The 20,011-nt window shown below is 37.3% G+C and overlaps 2 protein-coding genes across 2 annotated transcripts in view; one reads left to right on the top strand and one right to left on the bottom strand.

Moving 5' to 3' along the window:
- Tk (Tachykinin) overlaps positions 1-9,152 on the bottom strand; it is a 40,652-nt gene extending 31,500 nt beyond the window's left edge. Inside the window, exon 1 of the mRNA XM_085190417.1 lies at positions 9,016-9,152. The gene's annotated coding sequence lies outside the window, so the exon portion shown is untranslated. The remainder of the gene's footprint in view (positions 1-9,015) is intronic.
- Positions 9,153-12,709: 3,557 nt separating this feature from the next.
- LOC146536116 (uncharacterized) lies at positions 12,710-18,268 on the top strand. Its single transcript, XM_085190509.1, has one exon. It carries the CDS (start codon positions 12,710-12,712, stop codon positions 18,266-18,268), a length of 5,559 nt encoding a protein of 1,852 aa, XP_085046635.1.
- The last annotated feature ends 1,743 nt before the right edge of the window (positions 18,269-20,011 follow it).

Here is a 20,011-nt window from a genome sequence, read left to right as displayed (position 1 = left end):
ACGAAGGAGGGTTCCTTCTGCCTAATCTGTCATTATTATATACTAGACTATGAAGATGAAAAAAACATTTACTCAATTGTTGATTCTAAAATTTAATAAAATTAACCATCCTTAGGGTTTAAATGAATTAATCTGCGGTCGTCGCGTCGACATCTGTCGCAAAGTTGTATAATCGAGTTAAAAAATTTTGTTATTTTGCTGTCTCATATAACCAACCGTACGTCAATCCGTGCGAAATGCGTGACTTCATGTATAATTTTATATATATTTAATTTATTAATTATTTTATTATTAAACTAGCGACCCTCTTGCGGCTTCGTCCGCTTTAACTACTGGATTATTCATGTAATGTATGTTTGCAAAGCACTTAAGATAATGTGAAAATTAATTAAACCCTAATGCAACCCGCATTTTCGTAGTTTCAATAAGGATTTTCCAATTGTTTTACACAGCAAGGATTTTTTAGTAGGTACCGTAATTTTAAATCTGTGCTACTAATCTTTTCAAGTACTTATTAAAATATATTTAAATGAATATTTTTAGATAGTTAAATGAATATTTTTAAACGGAAGAAATTATAAACAAAAACCTACCTACTACTAACTACTACAAAAAATGTGAAACCAAATATATCGCGCTTAAATAATACATTCAACTCCAATACGTGCAAACGCTTCTAGCTAAATCTTCGTTGCTATAGAGGCAGCCGGGTTTTTTTTTTCGAGCTTGTGGTTAATGCTGAAGGGGGTATTCTGTCCCTGATGAAAAGCAAGCACGACGTGGCTGCCTGTGAGGAAAATTAAATAGAATGCATAGGCCGGGAATCGAACCCGGGCCGCCCGCGTGGAAGCGAGCATTCTACCACTGAACCACCGATGCGTGTAAGGCAGGCGGGCACGGCGGACGCATGGCATTCGCAGCAAGGATTTTTTTGATATTGTAACAACTTCGAAAGTACTTATTAAAATGAAAAACAGTAAAAGACAGTTTTGGTCTACATTAAATGGCCAACGTAACTAATATACTTATTTATATGCTGAGAGTAAGGGATAAGTGAAACTTGAGTAACATACAGCTGATGTGTCAACGGCGGGATGTGTCAACAATTAAATGCGTTTTTCTGTAAAACTATTCGCAATTTCGAAATACTGTAAAATTGATAAAGTATTTTAAAGGATAAGGATTAATACCATTATGGAAAAATATCCCTCACAATAAAAAATATATTGAAATTATTATTTTTAGACAGAAAAATGATCACTACACGTTATTCTTAAAAGATACGAATATGCTCTCGCGGACTTTTTTGTAGATCTTATTAAGAGGAACAATACTCCAGTACATTTTTTTCATGTAGTACTTACCATTAGAGCAGCGCATGCGCGAATGTGTCTCAACGGGTAGGACTTTATACACATTTATCGTATTTATGTTAATTTACATAAGAATGTACAAATAATAAACTATATATAAACCTTCTACGAAAAACACTTGACTTAATGGTGAAGACCGCATCAAAATCCGTTGGGTGGTTTAGAAGAAGAAGAGTTAGAAACAACAGACAGACACGAAAAGCGACTTTGTTTTATAAGATATATAGGATTAGTAATTTCCATCCGTTCAATGTGAGAGAAGGAGCTAGCTGTCGTGGCGTAGTAGGGGCAGAAGCGTTTGTCTGTAAACGCGACAGTTGTAGGTTTGATTTCCACTCGGGGAATGAAATATTCAATTTTTCATTTCCTTGCTCTGGTAATGAAGCAAATCACTGCCTTGACAAATTAGCGGAAGAGGGGTACGGAAGTGTCTTAATGGGAACGGAGTGTCTCAACATTAGGTTTCCAGATTGTTACCGTTTGTCTACCGTTTTATGTGCAGGATATAGCGTAAAGCTACAAACAAATAAGGAACTTTGTCAACTGTTTGCTTCGCTCGAAAATACTAGCTCGTTTCGCTTTCTATATTGATAAAAAATCTTTGAAAAGCAACAATGTTATTTACCACTTACGACAATGCCTTTTATACATGATGTTCGTTATTAATTAAAATTAAAAGCTTATATATAGGCAGGATAAGTACAAGGGAGTTGCGAACCTAATAAAACACTCTGTTCCCTTTAAGACATTTCCATTTCCCATTTTAAAGTTTCCCGAAAGTTAAATTTCCAATATAAGATTCTTTCAAAAGAAGAGTTTTTTCGACCATACAGATAAGAATTTAATAAAACTTATTTGGTATACCCACCTACATACGGTAACAATCTTTCACGCGTTTGACGATATCATCGTTGAATACTCTTTATGCAAACTATCGAACCCTTGCCAATACATTAAAATAGAGTACGATACGGATCTTTGGCGACCTTCAAGACGTTTGACACTCATGGAAAAAAGTCTAAGGGTATTTTTTTATAATAAGAGACCGTTCTGGCGCAGTGGTACCTCGTTTCACTGTAAGCGCGATGTTTGTGGGTTCGATCCTAGTAAGTGAAATTAATTATTTTTATTTACTCTGGTAAGACGATAAAGCGCAGCCATTGTTTGCCAGGCTTGGCGCAGGGGCACTAGCGTGTGACTATAAACGCGACAGGTTGGGGGTTAAATTCTCACAAAGACATAAAATCATGGTAACGAGGCAAAGCGTGACGTTAATCTCAACACGCTTTGCCTAGGTGTCTAAATGGGAACAACGTCACTAGGCTTCCTCTGCCTACCCTGCTATGTGCGGGAAAAGATTGATGCATTGTTACTCATACTAGTAATATGAATAGTAGCTCTAATTAGAGCTTCGCAAATATTGGCTTATTACGTATGGACATATCATGATTACGAATAAAGGAAATGACTATGAAAATACAAAAATCCCTTTTTGCTACATTTCTTTTCAAAGAAATATGTATGTATCTCGGTTAAGCGGGTACTTATAATTTTATCACCAGAGGCTTGAGATGAGGCCACTTTTGCCTCAGGTGCACATAGAGTAAACTTGACTGGGAGTGGGTTCAGATCCCGTTTGAGAAAATGAAATATTTACTTAAATTTATATTTTAATTTCTTCACTCTTATAGATATAAGAGTTTGTATTAATCCTTATATATTATGCTTAAACCGCGATACGTTGAAGTTTTTCATTTCTCCTCTCTTGAAATTTACCTCCTATATAAAATTCAATAAGAAAATTTAAACGCAAAACTAAAATAAGTATTTACTAACACTAAGGTACTGTTCTAAATATATATATAAATTTCAATGAGTGGGCGAAAAGCATTGCGTATGGACGTCCGTCCGTTGCAATATAAGGTGGTGAGTTAGCATTTAGCTGGGTGCAATTTTACATAATTCTCTAATATTGTTTACGATATTTGTTTGTTTTAAAATATATTTCGTATTACTTCAGAGATATAAATTTAAACGAGAATTATTAACAACTTCATGGGTATTTATGAAAAAAAAAATCAGAACATAATTATAATTACTTTCAATTGACAATAATGTTAAAATAAATTCAAGGAAAAGCGCCAATATGGATAATATGAAATATATTTTTTTTTAAATTTCTCCGCTTTCATAAAGAAAGGGCGGCGTTGAATTTCGCCAATTGATACAATGTCTCAAAAGGGCGGAAAGTTGACAGCAGAGTTTCTTAATACCAGGCTTTACTTTGCCATGTAAGAAAAATGCGTAGAGGAAATAGATTTTTTTGTAAATAAATTGCGCTAAATATAAGTTTTGCTTCAAATTGAATTTAGATTTGAACTTACAACGACCATATTCCGTCAAGAAAACGACAACTGTGCCACGAGTCAGCACCGTCTTAAACCAATCATCATTTTCATTACTACAGTTAAAAATAAACTACATTTAGTTAGAGTACCCAGTTTATAGTTAAGTTTTCCCTTAGAGAATAACATTCAGTATAAACAATCTAGGTGAGCTTAATTTAACAATCCCGTTAATTGGCACTATAAAGACAAGACGTGGTCCAGAACAAACACCCTGTATCTGGAGCCTAAAGCAATATTTTCTATAACGATGTTTCATAGGAGAAAATAATTTATCCGAACAAATAACGAATAATAAATATGAAATAATATTATATTCCAATTATCATTATTCCAATTAATTAATGAATAAACTTATTTTTTAATAATATGATTTTCATTTTCTTGCTCAGCAATTCGCGGCGTTGAATTCTGCCATTTCACATGCATCGCCTCCGAAGATTGGCGGAAAGAAAAGAAATTCTGCAGGCATTGCGTGTGGAGTGGCGGAACTTAACGTCGCCCTTGGTCTTGTTACTAGAGCGAACATTTTAACCTTTCTGAGTGGAAATCGAACACATAACCAAACTCCCTTACCCTCGCGTCACGAAGCCTTCGTCTAAAATAAACATAATGGCAACAGTACGTATAGTAATAACTGAAATATATTTTCAAATACTTCAACTGATTAGGTTCCATGATAGTTGTATAAGCCCTTCAACAAGTGAAGTGACTTTTTCGGGTATTCGGGTTGACTTTTGCAAGTTCAAGTGTATTGCCGTTACTCTCTTTATTTATTATAGTTATTGATATTTTATTATATATATTGTGAGGGAAAAGCTAAAGGCGCATTTTTGGTGGGCTGTAAAGTATAGATTTTAATTGTATATGACAATTTTTTAATGACTGACGAGTATGTTACGTATGGGTGTGTGTGTGTTTGTTTGTGTGTGTCAGTGCCTGTGTATGTGAGAGACAGAGAGTAGCATGGAGAGTGTAGAGTTAGATCACTTTTAATTCGTTCTATGAAGATGACAGAAACTTAAGTTCGTGATTGTAATTTTGAGTCTATATAAATGTTAAATAACTACACCTAGCCTACCTATATGTTATTTTTATTTCATGCTGTACCTATCCCGCGTATTTCATAGCTGGATAGGCAGAGAGGACTTAGTGTCGAGAAGTGTCTCAAGAGTAAAAACAGCTAATGGAGATTTTTCGAGTCATCGCGGAACCCAAAGCTACGTCTTATTACCAGAGCTAGATAATGAAAATCATTTATTACCCTGAAAGTAAATCGAACCCACAATCTACGTTTACATTTCGACCTATGCTGCTGAGCATCTCTACCAAGTGACTACTAAATAGAAATTAGTTAAAATTTAATAGTTTATTTGATAGCAACAATTTAAACTAGAATCAAATTGAATCACGATGACACGATTTTAGTTAATTATGCGACTAAATTATAACATTATAATTTAGCTGGTTCTGTTACATTCAGATTAGTTGGTCAGTACAATTATATTAAGCTGTTTTATTTTTTGTATTTTAATTTTTTTTCGTTTTATCTTTATGTTTTTTTCCGCGCAGCAGGACAGGCACAGTTGATAGTACTTAATGTCAATACACTCCGTTCTCCACTGTCGAATTCAAGACATTGTGAGTTGAGTGGCGTAACTCAATGTCGCGATATATATTGGCATTTCGTCTAATTTATTTTTTTAACCTAAAACAATAAGTTATACAATTATGCAGGATTGGAATGATTAACTCACTCTACCAATTTAACCTGATTCTCAATAAAAAAATAATATTTATTAATACTTTATTTTTATATAAGAACTACTATAATAATAGTAACAAAAATAAAACAAATGGTTTTCGAAAACACACCGAGACACATATTAAAAATATTCTAGATGTTAGTGACCTAACACTACATTTTATCAGCTCATTTCACAATAGGCGTGCAAACAAGTTGTAAAAGTAAAAAAAAAAACAAAAATTCATGTAAAACGGCCGGGAGGAAATCGAAGTTGACATTTACTAAGCTTTCGCTTTAACGGCAGCAAAGTGTACCCAAAGCTTTTTACAATGTCAGATACGTTTAAGGTTTGAAAAATATCCAGGGGAAATCCCGGTGTGAGGGTTACCTGCAGTTTAGAAAATTCTTATAAAAATATTTAAAAAAAAATGTTTTAACTTTACGTTAAACGTGGGAACCTAGCGTTAAGACACTTTGATTCCCATTATGCCAATTACCGCCGAGTTCCACCAGAGTTGCGGAACTCAACGCCGGGATTTAAGCCAAGTTACCAGAGAGGAAAATGAAAATGTTTAATGTTTCATTCCCCAGAGTAGCAATCGAACCCATAACTCTCGCGTTCGCAGTCGCACGCTTGACCCTCCGCGCCATAATGGCTTAAAAAAATTAGTCAAATTAAATAATTGAGGCCGTTGTTTCACAGTAGAACAGCTTCTGGCTGTAAACGGTTATGGGTTCGATCCCCACTCGGGGGCTTTCATTTACGTACTCTAATAACAGAGCACGCCATTATGCTGAGCTACTTAACACGCAATATATCAAAAATTGGGCGAAAAGTAGGAAAGGAAGTGCTTAACACTACGTTTCCCTCTGCCTACTCTATTGTACGCGGGATACAGCGTGAAGCTCAAAAAAGTTTAACAAATACTTGTAAGGCAAAGCTATTTCTGTTTCTCAATTTTTTTCATTTTCGTCTACTTTTAGATATTTTTTTCCGTTTTTCCTTATTTCCCTTATAAAATATAATTGGTTTATTATTTTAACGCATACCCACTTTCCTCGTGACGGTCAAATCAAATAAATAAAAGGGGTCAGTGTACCGGTGCCGGTGCCGGTGTGTTGGGAGCTGAGGTGATCTTTTGCAAATTGTATGGACGCAAATGACCCGAGAAATATATCAAAGGGATCGATATTATTGAATTTATACATATTTTTGGATTGATCACTACTTGATATAATAGATTGTCTTCCTATATAAGACTAGCCATCGCCCGCAATTTTGTTCGCGTGGATTTTAATTCGAGTAAGATTTAAGTTCTATTTTTATTGTCTTTTTTAAAATTTTTTAGGATCTTTATCCTGAAAATAGCTCAGTAGCCGTATGTGGTAATCTAAGATTAGCAAATCGATGGAAATTAAAAAAAATAACAATTAGTAATTTAAAATGGTAAAGAAAAAGATATTTTCATTTTGACATTATAACAGTCTCTTTTTCTTTTCAAGCTTACGAGGCCCCCAGTGCCATATGTGGAACAACCACTTTTATTGTTCCTATGGCTGTAAGGACCAGATTTATTAGACCCTCGTACCACTGAGGCTCCAGGGTTTAATGAGTCAGACCTGTCTGGAGACATGACTTTATAGACATCTTCAGTCATCAGCAGACAGCCTAGAATCCTATGAGTTAGGACCTTCACTAAAAGATCTTTGACTCTAAGTCAGAAAATAATAAAATTAAAATGCGATTTTTTTTTTATTTTATTTATATAACTGGTTATGCACAAAATAATTTCTAAACAGAGGACACGTACTCTTTTCTGGTTTTATTCCTTATGATAAGAATAATATTTATAAGAATTTCGACGTAACTCGATAAGTACCCGTAATACTTAATTGACGACAAGAAGGTATTTCGACGCTGAACGAGAGGCACGGGTTCGAGACCCGCTACGTTAACAACATAAAGTTCTACGAATTTAATCAACATAAGAATATAATATAATATATCTAACCTACGAGTATTTCGTCTATGTTCTAAAGCTGGCTAAATTTAGTTAAATCAAAACAATATCTACATATAAAATTATAAATACCAATAGCTGTGACCTATTGGATATTAGCAAGGATGATCGCCTGAACAATTTCCAATGGTTACCACTGGAGGCTGTTTGCTGTACAAATTATAATTTATAACAAGATCATCTATGTAATAACACTAGCGCCCCGCTCGCGGTTTCACCCGCGTGAACTATGTTATTATTAATTTCTGTCTCCATGACTACGTCCTAGTGACGTCTATGCAAAATTTGAGACTGCTAGCATTTGTAGTAACGAAGTTTAATACAAACTTTCGACCCCAAAAACAACCCCTTAGAAGTCGAATATTGCAAATTCCCGTCTTAGCGAGCACCTACGTCCTATAAGTAACTCCTATGCAAAATTTGAGACTCCTAGCACATGTAGTTTCTGAGATTTCGTGATGAGTGAGTGACCTTTCGATTTTATATATATAGATAAATGCTTGGTAGTGTTATATTTTGTTATAAAAAGTATTTTTTGGTATTTTTTTTATTTTTTAATATTTATGTCAATTTAGAGATACGAGGCACAGCTTAAATTACGCGGCGCTGAACACTGAAATTTGGCATTTGAATCTTGGAGAGTATAAGGGAATACTAAGAGATGTTTCCCTGACATTCCTACGGAAATAGGAGAACGAAGGAAGGGAGCTTTTTCGCTCTGTAGATCACACAACGAAGTTGTGACGTTCTACAATCACTTTAAAATATTACTTAAAAAAAATTGAGTAAAAAAATTGGATATGAAACTAAAGAATCATATATTTTCTTGTTTCTTGTTATATATAAAGCACATTACGGCATGTTACCTTGATTGATTGATTCTTTACAATTGTGAGAACTAAAAATGAACACACTTTTTTAAACGGAATTTTTCTTTAAATTTTTAATTTTTTGTTTACTATTAGATACAGGTAGTCTCTAGGAGGTGCAGGTTTGTGACCCGCTACGTTTAAATTTTTAAACGTTTTTAAAAAAAACACAAAAGACTTTTTTTTTTAAATTATTATTTCATAATATTAAATATTATGCCATGATTCCATTATATTGAAATTTATCAATTGAAACGTTATAAAAATAATGCAGAAAAAATAACGAGTACCTACTGAGGAAAAATATAAAATTGGAAAAGTATCCAATTTTAATTTTGTTATATTTTAAGCGTAACAATTTTTTAATATTCTTTTATATATTAAGTATTAATTTACTTTTATAGTTTCTTTACAAGATTTACAAATAATGTCATATGATTTTCTTACAATTCATATTTATTTTTCAAACTCAATTTATCACAAATTATCATATTTCTTTAAGTAAAAAATCCACAATAATACCCTAAAAAAAGAAATATAACCCAAAAAACAATTTTATATATGTGATTGGTTAAATAATATATACAAATAATTACTTACCTGTAATTTCAGCGAAGTTATAGAAACATAACCAAAGTTCGTCGGGCGGTCGCGTGAAACTCACAACAGCATACTGATGGAAAGCGCGCGAAAACACCGCTACTTACGTCAAACTCCCGCCAATGAGAAGCCGGCGTTCTCTCAACTCTTTCCCATTAAAAAAGCTAGCCAATCGCCATTTACTACACTTGAAAACTTTAATAGGCTTTTCATGCTATTATAATGTATTTTATTACAATATATCTATCTATTTGTTTTAGATAATATTTTTGATTGTTAATGGCTTTCGATTTTTTGTATATTATGATTCATATGTCAATGTCATTATCGAGTTTTTTTTATATATTTTTTTTATGTTACATCAGATATGTTAGGTGTTGAAGTATTCAGCCAATCAATCTATTTAAGTAGCCATTATCGTCGTTTTTATAGGCTCGATTTTTATAAATATTTTTGTTGTTTATATTTTGTTCTTACTTTTTGTGTTACTTTTTACTGTGTGCGATGGTTGAGAATTAAAATTTATAAGTATCTATATCTGGCTATACATTCATAAGCTACAGTATTAGCCCAAAATCTTGTAAATTAATTTAAGCGTGGAAAACACTCGATTTTCTGTCATGAATTTGTTCTGCATTCTGATCTATTGAACAGCTACCTAATAACTTAAAAATAAATAAATAGCTAATATAATAAAGTTTAGTATGGCACTAATAATAATGTTTCAGTAATTAAGCAAACATCTGTACATTCTGAATCCGAATTACTGTACTAAAATGTATAATAACAATAATTAAAGTTAATATTATCTTAAAATCTTTGTGGACAAGTCTGTAAAATTATATTAATATTAACATAATATACTTTAAGTGAACAGAATAACAATGAAGAAATATTTAAATTTTCCTGAAATTCTATCTTTTGAACAATTGTAAGTTATAAAATATGATAAGAGAGAATTAAACAGCGATCGCTATCAATACTTTACAACGAACATTTGAAACTAATCTTGGAGAAGATTGACTCAACAAGTGAAGTTAAATAAACTCTTCGTTTACTTAGATATATTGAAATTTTATATATAATATAATGTTATGTCGCTGTAGGCGTAGGTCCGTTTCTCGATGAATTTTCATTGTAATTGATACATATACAAGACTTTGATGCAAAATTAACTACCTGCAAACGATATTATTCATACAAAACTTCAACATGGATTCAAGTTCCTACAGTCCCACAGGAACTACGTATAATATACCTACAGTTTATCATTGTATATAGTATGTATATAAACAAGTTTCGTGTTAGTCCTTTAGTTAGTTCCTGCGCCACGACAACCTCATTTAAAAGTAACAAGTAAATAAACAAAACAAAATAAATTAAAATATCTAAAAACAATCGCGCCATTAAAACAAATCCAACGATGTATCAATTATCAAAATAAAGTTACTGTTTAAAGGAATAAACAACATTTACAAGGAAATAAAGGAACGGATATACATATATACACGCTAAAAACATAACGCTCCTTTTGTGCTTTGTCGCAGTCGGGTAAACAGATAAAACAATCGTTGATTTTGTGATACTATCCTGTTTATTTATTTACTTAAACTGTTCGCGACAACCGACGCGCATCATCGGCTGTGAACTCGTCACAACATGTTAGAGACTGTTTAGTTTGGCAAAAAGTGACGTCATACCACTCTCGTAATTTTGAATGTTATTATTAGTGTCTTTTCTAAATTAATAGTGTTTTTTCCTTTGTAAATAAGTAATTACATTAAATAATAAATATAAATAGATTTGGGTTCCGTTTTAGATAATAATTTTCGACTTTATATCTTATTTGTATAGTTGTACTATGATTTGCCGCATTAATCGCTTTTTATATAATAGTAACTTCCGTATAGTAAATTTTATTATTAATTATTGTTTGTCATAGTTTTCTGTAACAAAATAACAGATTTGTATATTCCTAATGTGTGTAATTAATTTTAGAGAGAATTTTCATTGTAAAAACTCATGTAAAATTCGTCATCGTAACAGCATTTTTCGTAATTTAATAATAGATAATACTTAAATAGTATAATGTTTTATACATAGATAGATAGATATTTTTATGTTCTTTTAATATGTATAAATTGTAAAAACATCCGATTTTTAGTTATTAAAATATAAATGTAAATGTGTGATAATCATAGTAAAAATATTGTTGTAAATAAAGATAAAACGGCTCGGTGGCTCGCGGCTCTCGTTACCGTTTAGCTCCGCGCAACGGAGGTGCGCGTCGGGCGAGACAGAGACAGTCGGCAATCAACGGTGAGCACAACAGGAAGAAGATAGAATCGGAACAAGACACGAATAGAGCCGACAGTCACCGACCGTTATACAGTGATCAACATCTTGTTTCAATATCCTGTTTCAACATCCTGTTTCAGTATCTTGTTTCAATGTATAGCAAGAACGTCTCGCAAGAACGTCTCACAAGAAGGACTCACAAGAACGTCTCACAAGAAGGACTCCCAAGAACGTCTCACAAGAACGTCTCACAAGAACGTCTCACAAGAACGACTCACAAGAACGTCTCACAAGAAGGACTCCCAAGAACGTCTCACAAGAACATCTCACAAGAACGTCTCACAAGAACGTCTCACAAGAACGACTCACAAGAACGTCTCACAAGAACGACTCACAAAAACGTCTTGGGGTCTCAGCATACTCCGTGTTCCCATGATCTGGAACCTATAGTGTGCAGGGCGTCAGCGGCTCATTCACTTGAGTTCCGCCCGTCCGGTACAACGTGCTGGTCCTTCGAGCTGGATCTGGGGACTCCTCACCGAAGCTGAAGCATCATCCGTCATCGTGCAAGTTATCGCAGTGCTCCGTCGCGCAAGTGCTCCGTCGCGCAGTACTCTATCGCGCAGTGTTTTCCGTCGCGCTCGCAAACGCATTCGCCGTCGCGTTTCGCATCCGTATCGACTGTCGCGCTCGCAACTGCGCTGACGTCACATATCCCGTCACGTCGTGAGTGTTTTGTGCATCCGCCTTCGTGAGTCTTCGTAAGTGCTCCATCGCGTAGTGCTCTCCGTCGCGCCGTGCTCCATCGCGCAGTATATTCCGTATTGACTGTCGCGCTCGCAACTGTGCTGAAGTCGCCTTACTCGCCTGTAGTCTTCGTGAGTGTTCGTGCATCAGCCTCTGACATCCGCCTTCGAGTGTTATCGTGAGTCTTCGTGAGTGTTCGTGCATCAGCCTCTGACATCCGCCTTCGAGTGTTATCGTGAGTGTTCGAGAACCTTCGTGCATCCGCCTTCGAGTATTATCGTACTACATCGCGCAGTGCTCTCCGTCGCGCAGTGTTCTCCGTCACATAGCGCTCTCCGCTGCGCTCTCCGCCGCCTCCGTTGGCGTCCGCATTGACTGTCGTGCTCGCTACTGCGCTGACATCTATCGCGCCGTAAGTCACGTCGTGAGTGTTCGTGCATCCGCCTTCGAGTATTATCGTAAGTCTTCGTGAGTGTTCGTGCATCATCCTCCGACATCCGCCTTCGTGTGTCGTCGTTCGTCTCCGAGAATCTTCGTGCTTCCGCCTTCGAGTGTCGTCGATCGTCTCCGAGAATCTTCGTGCATCCGCCTTCGAGTATTATCGTTTCGTCTTGGTGAGTTTTACCAATTATCGTAGGTTTTTACTAAGATGCCTATCACAAGATCAAGAGGTCGATCCGAGGGATTGAGATATGAAGCCGACCCTTCATCTAGTCACACAGAGGTGACACACCCGCCTACGAATACACAAGAGGATTCCGAAATAGAAAAGAACTTAATAGTACCAAGTGACGAAAAGGAAGACTCAAGAATTATTTCAATTAACAAGGAGGAACAATTTGAAGGCACACAAATAAAGTCGACAACTTCGAAACGTGCAAACTCGAAGAAGTCTACGAAATCCAGACGTAGAGCAAGAAATGCTCGTGAAGAAATACTTCGCATCAAGCTTGAACTCGCGCAAATAGCTCTGGAAGATGCTGAATCAGATAGTTCAGAATCCCAGGAAGATAATATATCGAAAACCGACTACGTTAGCTCCTGGATTGAAGATAATGCACAAATCGTACAAAAATCACTTACACCATGTGCAGATGTTCCGAGGCAACCACATCCAGTGCCGTCATGCTATAGAATGCCTCAACATCCGAATATCGGCAACAATTCCGAAAATCAACAAGCAATACAGAGAGATTCAACAAAGGAAATAGAGGAGCTAAAAAAGGAAATAGAAAATTTGAAGAAAAGATGCGAAAAAGCCGAAACCGCTCCTACATCGTTGTGTATGAAAACAGAGGTACCTAAACCTACAATGTTACCTCCATCATCGTCATACAATTTTCCCGTCGCGTCCAAAGTCATCATGGATCTTCCTACATATAGTGGAGTGTTAAATGAATGGCTATCATACAGGGCCATATATGAAAACACTAAGGGATACTTCAATGAAGTTGAAAATACAGCCAGAATTCGAAGAAGCCTAACTGGAAAAGCATTGGAAGTCGTCGACACACAACTCATAGCTCATTCAAAACCGGATGCCATCATAGAAGAGCTTGAAATGAATTTCGGTCGTCCAGATGCAATCGCATATAGTGAATATGACAAGCTTCGATCTCTACCTCGTTGTGCTGACAATCCAAAGGAGATACATGCATTCGCCAGTAAGGTAAGAAGCAGTGTCAATCTGTTTCGCGCCCTCGATTTACACAACTTTATCACTGCGCCAGATATAACGAGGGCCCTTCGTGAAAAGCTACCATCGTCGTTATGTACCAGGTGGTACGAGGAACAAGCATCTATATTCAAACCAGACCTGACGCACTTCAGCGAGTTTCTCACCAAACAAGCAGCATGTCGCACACCTTATTCAACAGAGATCCCGCACTCAGAGCCTACTCGTCGTGTGATACATAGAACGCACAATACTACCGAAGAAAGGAAAACTAATAGATTTCATGGAATGGTGAAAAGTACGTGCAAAATTTGTAACAAAGAAGGTCATCACAGTATTAGCTGCAAGAAATTTCAAGATGCCAACTCAGATAAAAGATGGGAACTCGCCAAAGAACACCGACTGTGCTTCAGATGCCTGCGGTTCCGACAATCAGGACATTCCTGTAAACCACAGAAGTGCAATATTAAGGGATGCATCGGTACTCATCATCGATTACTACACTATGATAAAAAGGAGAAATCAGAAATTCGAAATCAACAAGAAGAAAAGGAAACCGTGGCCAACGCATGGGTACCGTCAAAGGCGCATGCTTATCTTAAAATCATACCAGTCAGAGTTCATGGACCGGCGGGAGAAACCTCCGCATACGCTCTATTAGACGACGGATCAACTGTATCTCTCATAGATGAAGCTTTGGCAAAGGAAGTCGGTGCTGAGGGACGGCTGGATCCTTTAAAGATGGAAGCAATCGGGGATATAGTTATTGAAACGCCGGGATCAAGGCGTGTTACCGTGACACTTGCTAATTCACAGAAAAAGAAGATTAGCTTTACAGCTCGTACCGTTCCGCATCTTAATCTTTCCCCGCAAACAATTCGTGAAGAAGACTTAGCTGCCTGCGATCATCTAATAGATTTGAAGAACCAGCTCACCTACGACTCAGCCACGCCTAAAATTCTAATTGGTCAAGACAATTGGAATTTACTACTCGCCGAAGATGTCCGTATAGGACCGAAGAACCAACCAATCGCTTCACTCACGTCGCTCGGGTGGGTGCTACATGGTGCGCACAATAGGACATTGGGTCAGAAAATCCATTTCGTCAATCAAGTTACTGCTATTGAAGATAGAATGGATGAACAACTGAGAGATTACTTTGCCTTGGAATCTCTTATCATTAATCCGCGTCGGCCAGACTCTGATCCAGAAATAAAGGCTGAAAACATTTTGAAGAAACACACACACCGTTTACAAGATGGGCATGTTGAAACCACACTTTTATGGAAATCAGAGAACAGCATCATGGTTAATAATTATGAGTCGGCGCTGAAGAGGCTCATATCAATAGAGAGAAAAATTGATCGTGATCCTGAACTGAAAAGGAGATACACCGAACAAATGGAATCACTCGTCCAGAAGGGCTACGCTGAGGTGGCACCTAAAAGTATCTCTCCAGGCAGAACATGGTACCTGCCACACTTCGACGTGCAAAACCCGGCTAAACCAGAGAAGCTTCGCATTGTTCACGACGCCGCTGCTAAAACCAAAGGTATGTCACTAAACGATTTCCTCTTGACTGGACCAGACCTTCTTCAATCGCTTCCTGGAGTCATGATGAGATTTCGCCGTCATGCTTTCGCTGTATCAGCCGACATAGCCGAAATGTTTATGCAAGTCAAAGTAAGACCTCAAGATAGGGATGCCCTTCGCTACCTGTGGAGAGGACACCGGCGGGAGGGAACTCCTGAAGAATATCGCATGACGTCGCTTATATTTGGAGCTGCGAGTTCACCATGCACCGCGATATTCGCTAAAGATTGGAACGCAAAAAGGTACATCGACACGCATCCAGAAGCAGTGGAAGCTATCATCCACAACCACTATATGGATGACTACCTAGACAGTTTCCGAAGTATAGAAGAAGCTATAGAAACTTCCAAAAAGGTCCAACATATCCACGGAGAAGCTTGTTTCAAACTCTGCAAGTGGGTTTCAAATATCCCGAAAATAATAAATGAACTTGAAAAACAATCAAATATGACAGAAACTATTAACCTGGGTACCAAAGAAGAAAAGATTTTGGGTTTAATGTGGAGACCGTCAACCGATGAATTACGATTCAATTTAAAACTAGCAAGATTACCGCCCAGTTTATTAAAGAAAACAGCTCCTACGAAGAGAGAAGCTCTGAAGATAGTTATGTCACTCTATGACCCACTTGGTTTCGCTTCACCCGTTACTATTCGTGCTAAACAAATTCTTCAAGAATCTTGGCGAAGAATTATAGATTGGGATCAACATCTGGATGAAGATCTTTCCAAGCAGTGGGCAGAATGGATGCTACACCTTCAGAAATTGAAAAATGTGAGCTTACCTCGATGCTACTCTGGTTATAGTGATGCCACATCTGTACAACTACATATATTCAGCGACGCCAGTGAAACAGCCTACGCAGCAGCTGCCTACTGGAGGGTGGTTGCTCCGGATGGAAAAGTCCAAGTCAACATGATCATGGCTAAAGCGAAAGTAGCCCCGCTCAAGGTTATGTCAATTCCTCGTTTAGAACTACAAGCAGCCGTCATGGGAGTTCGCATAGCAGAAGCTGTCATAAAAGAACATCGTATTGCGCCGGAATGCAAAATCTTTTGGACAGACAGTAAGACAGTTCTGACGTGGATAAGAAATGGAGCCAGGTCTTATAAGCCATTTGTCGCACATAGACTAGCAGCCATTGAAGAATATACCAAAGTTGAAGAATGGCGTTGGGTACCTTCTAAGCTCAATGTCGCCGATATAGCCACCAGAGAAGTACCATCTGATTTTGGAGCTGATCATGAATGGTATCACGGGCCTGCCTTCTTGAAAGAAAATCCGAGTACCTGGCCTATCGAAAAACCGGTCGTGTCAAATAATACTGGTGAAGAACATACTTTTACCGTTAAAGAACTCCAGCTGAAGACAAAATTACGTGAAGCAATTCCTGATCCACAACGCTTCTCAAAATGGGAGCGACTACTTCGTGCCACAGCTAGAGTCTTGCAATTTTTAGATATTTGCAGAAATAAAAAAGAGAAGATCTTTTATAAGCGAACACGTAGAAATATGGAATCAGATCCTACGTGGAACAAACGAAGAGAAACATTGCAAAAGAAATCTACTACTCTACATAGCAAGAAATCTATGGATTCCAACAATTTTCTGATATTGGATTCGAAGTACATTACAAAAGCAGAAAATCTTCTCATCCGAACATCTCAAGAAGAATCTTTCAATGAAGATATCACAGACTTAAGATACAACAGGACTATTGCCAAACAAAGTCGCCTTCATTCATTACCCGTAGAACTCCGAGATGACATTGTCGTTCTTCGCAGCCGTATAGCCGCCGCCGAGGGAATAAAAGACGAAACAAAGAAACCACAAGTCTTAGATGGAGATAACTACATCACACAGTTATATATTGATTGGACCCACCGTTGTCTTCACCACAGCAGCACCGAAATAATAGTAAATGAAGTACGTCAACATTTTTGGGTAATTCGTCTTCGTCCCACCGTGAAAAGGATAGTTCATCAGTGCCTCAAGTGTCGTATTCGCAAGGCACAACCCCCACAGCCTTCTACGGGTGATCATCCTAAATCCCGTCTCGCTCATCATCGAAGACCATTTACATACACCGGCTTAGATTATTTTGGCCCTCTCACAGTAGTCGTCGGCAGACAACACGTGAAACGTTACGTCGCACTCTTCACGTGTCTTACCACTAGAGCAGTTCACCTGGAAATCGCCGCCAGCCTAAGCGCAGACTCTGCCATACTTGCATTGCGAAGATTCGCTGCACGTCGAGGATGTCCTTCCGAAATTTACTCAGATAATGGTACAAACATGCATGGAGCAGACAAAGAACTTCGAGAAGCATTCAAAGAAGAAGCCAGTCGTCGAGGCATCGCATGGCGTTTCATAACACCATCTGCACCATTCATGGGAGGCGCATGGGAACGTCTTGTTCGCTGCGTGAAAACAGCTCTATACACTATTCTTCGTGAGAGATACCCCCGAGAAGAAATTTTGGCTACATTACTCTGCGAAGTAGAATATACTGTGAATAGTCGTCCCCTCACACATGTTTCTGTAAACAATGACGACGAAGAATCTATAACACCCAATCACTTTTTACTTGGGGGTTCAGCTCGTCTACCTGTACCTGGCACATTTAGTGAGGACGACATCGATAGCAAAAAGCAGTGGAGACGCTCACAGATATTAGCAGACATGTTTTGGAGACGCTGGGTTCGCGAATATCTCCCTGAACTTCAACACCGGCGGGAGCCTCATGGTCGAGGCCCTACTTATGAAATAGGTGACCCGGTACTTATAGCCGACTCACAACTTCCAAGAAATACGTGGCCAAGAGGACGCATAGAAAAAGTATATCCAGGTGCAGATGGACAAGTGCGAATAGTTGAAGTACGCACTAAGGGTGGTCTTCTGAAAAGGCCAACCAAAAAACTCGTTCCGCTTCCAAAGTAAGAAGACGTCGTCGCTCACCGCGGGAAAGATGCAGCATCACATCGAGACCTGATTCTGCACGGCGGGAGAAATGTTCGCGACAACCGACGCGCATCATCGGCTGTGAACTCGTCACAACATGTTAGAGACTGTTTAGTTTGGCAAAAAGTGACGTCATACCACTCTCGTAATTTTGAATGTTATTATTAGTGTCTTTTCTAAATTAATAGTGTTTTTTCCTTTGTAAATAAGTAATTACATTAAATAATAAATATAAATAGATTTGGGTTCCGTTTTAGATAATAATTTTCGACTTTATATCTTATTTGTATAGTTGTACTATGATTTGCCGCATTAATCGCTTTTTATATAATAGTAACTTCCGTATAGTAAATTTTATTATTAATTATTGTTTGTCATAGTTTTCTGTAACAAAATAACAGATTTGTATATTCCTAATGTGTGTAATTAATTTTAGAGAGAATTTTCATTGTAAAAACTCATGTAAAATTCGTCATCGTAACAGCATTTTTCGTAATTTAATAATAGATAATACTTAAATAGTATAATGTTTTATACATAGATAGATAGATATTTTTATGTTCTTTTAATATGTATAAATTGTAAAAACATCCGATTTTTAGTTATTAAAATATAAATGTAAATGTGTGATAATCATAGTAAAAATATTGTTGTAAATAAAGATAAAACGGCTCGGTGGCTCGCGGCTCTCGTTACCGTTTAGCTCCGCGCAACGGAGGTGCGCGTCGGGCGAGACAGAGACAGTCGGCAATCAACGGTGAGCACAACAGGAAGAAGATAGAATCGGAACAAGACACGAATAGAGCCGACAGTCACCGACCGTTATACAGTGATCAACATCTTGTTTCAATATCCTGTTTCAACATCCTGTTTCAGTATCTTGTTTCAATGTATAGCAAGAACGTCTCGCAAGAACGTCTCACAAGAAGGACTCACAAGAACGTCTCACAAGAAGGACTCCCAAGAACGTCTCACAAGAACGTCTCACAAGAACGTCTCACAAGAACGACTCACAAGAACGTCTCACAAGAAGGACTCCCAAGAACGTCTCACAAGAACATCTCACAAGAACGTCTCACAAGAACGTCTCACAAGAACGACTCACAAGAACGTCTCACAAGAACGACTCACAAAAACGTCTTGGGGTCTCAGCATACTCCGTGTTCCCATGATCTGGAACCTATAGTGTGCAGGGCGTCAGCGGCTCATTCACTTGAGTTCCGCCCGTCCGGTACATAAACTATATAACTACATATAAATTGATTCCATTATAGGAATATGGTAGAAATGGTAACTCACTTGGCCGCTATTATTTGTTTACAGAGCAACGTTGGTATTAAAAAATAGAAATGTTGTCTCAGATCTAGTTTAGACAACACTAATTTCATTCTATAACTTTGTCTATATTACATTTAAAAGAAAGTCCATCAATAACATACATAATATTCATGTATTTATAGAATTAAACAAATACCAATTACTTACTGCATGTTATAAAAAAAATGGATTCGTAGTACGTTGGAAACAAAACTAGAGTTCTGCCACTCAACCCATAATATCTTCATATTAGATGGACTTACCTAAAACGGAGGGTCTTGACACTAGGCTAGCTTCTTGTCTATATTATGTTTGTGTTGTTATGACAAATATTAAATAATTAATATGACGAGCAAATAAGCGACGTTCACTTCAATTTAGTTTTCTATGTAACGCGACTTAATA

Source organism: Heliconius melpomene, chromosome 9, assembly GCF_056956725.1.
Source record: "Heliconius melpomene rosina isolate 202511_hmr_F chromosome 9, ASM5695672v1, whole genome shotgun sequence".
Taxonomy (NCBI): domain Eukaryota; kingdom Metazoa; phylum Arthropoda; class Insecta; order Lepidoptera; family Nymphalidae; genus Heliconius; species Heliconius melpomene.
The sequence above is the reverse complement of the archived record's forward strand: the minus strand, read 5'-3'. Positions and strand labels throughout refer to the sequence as shown.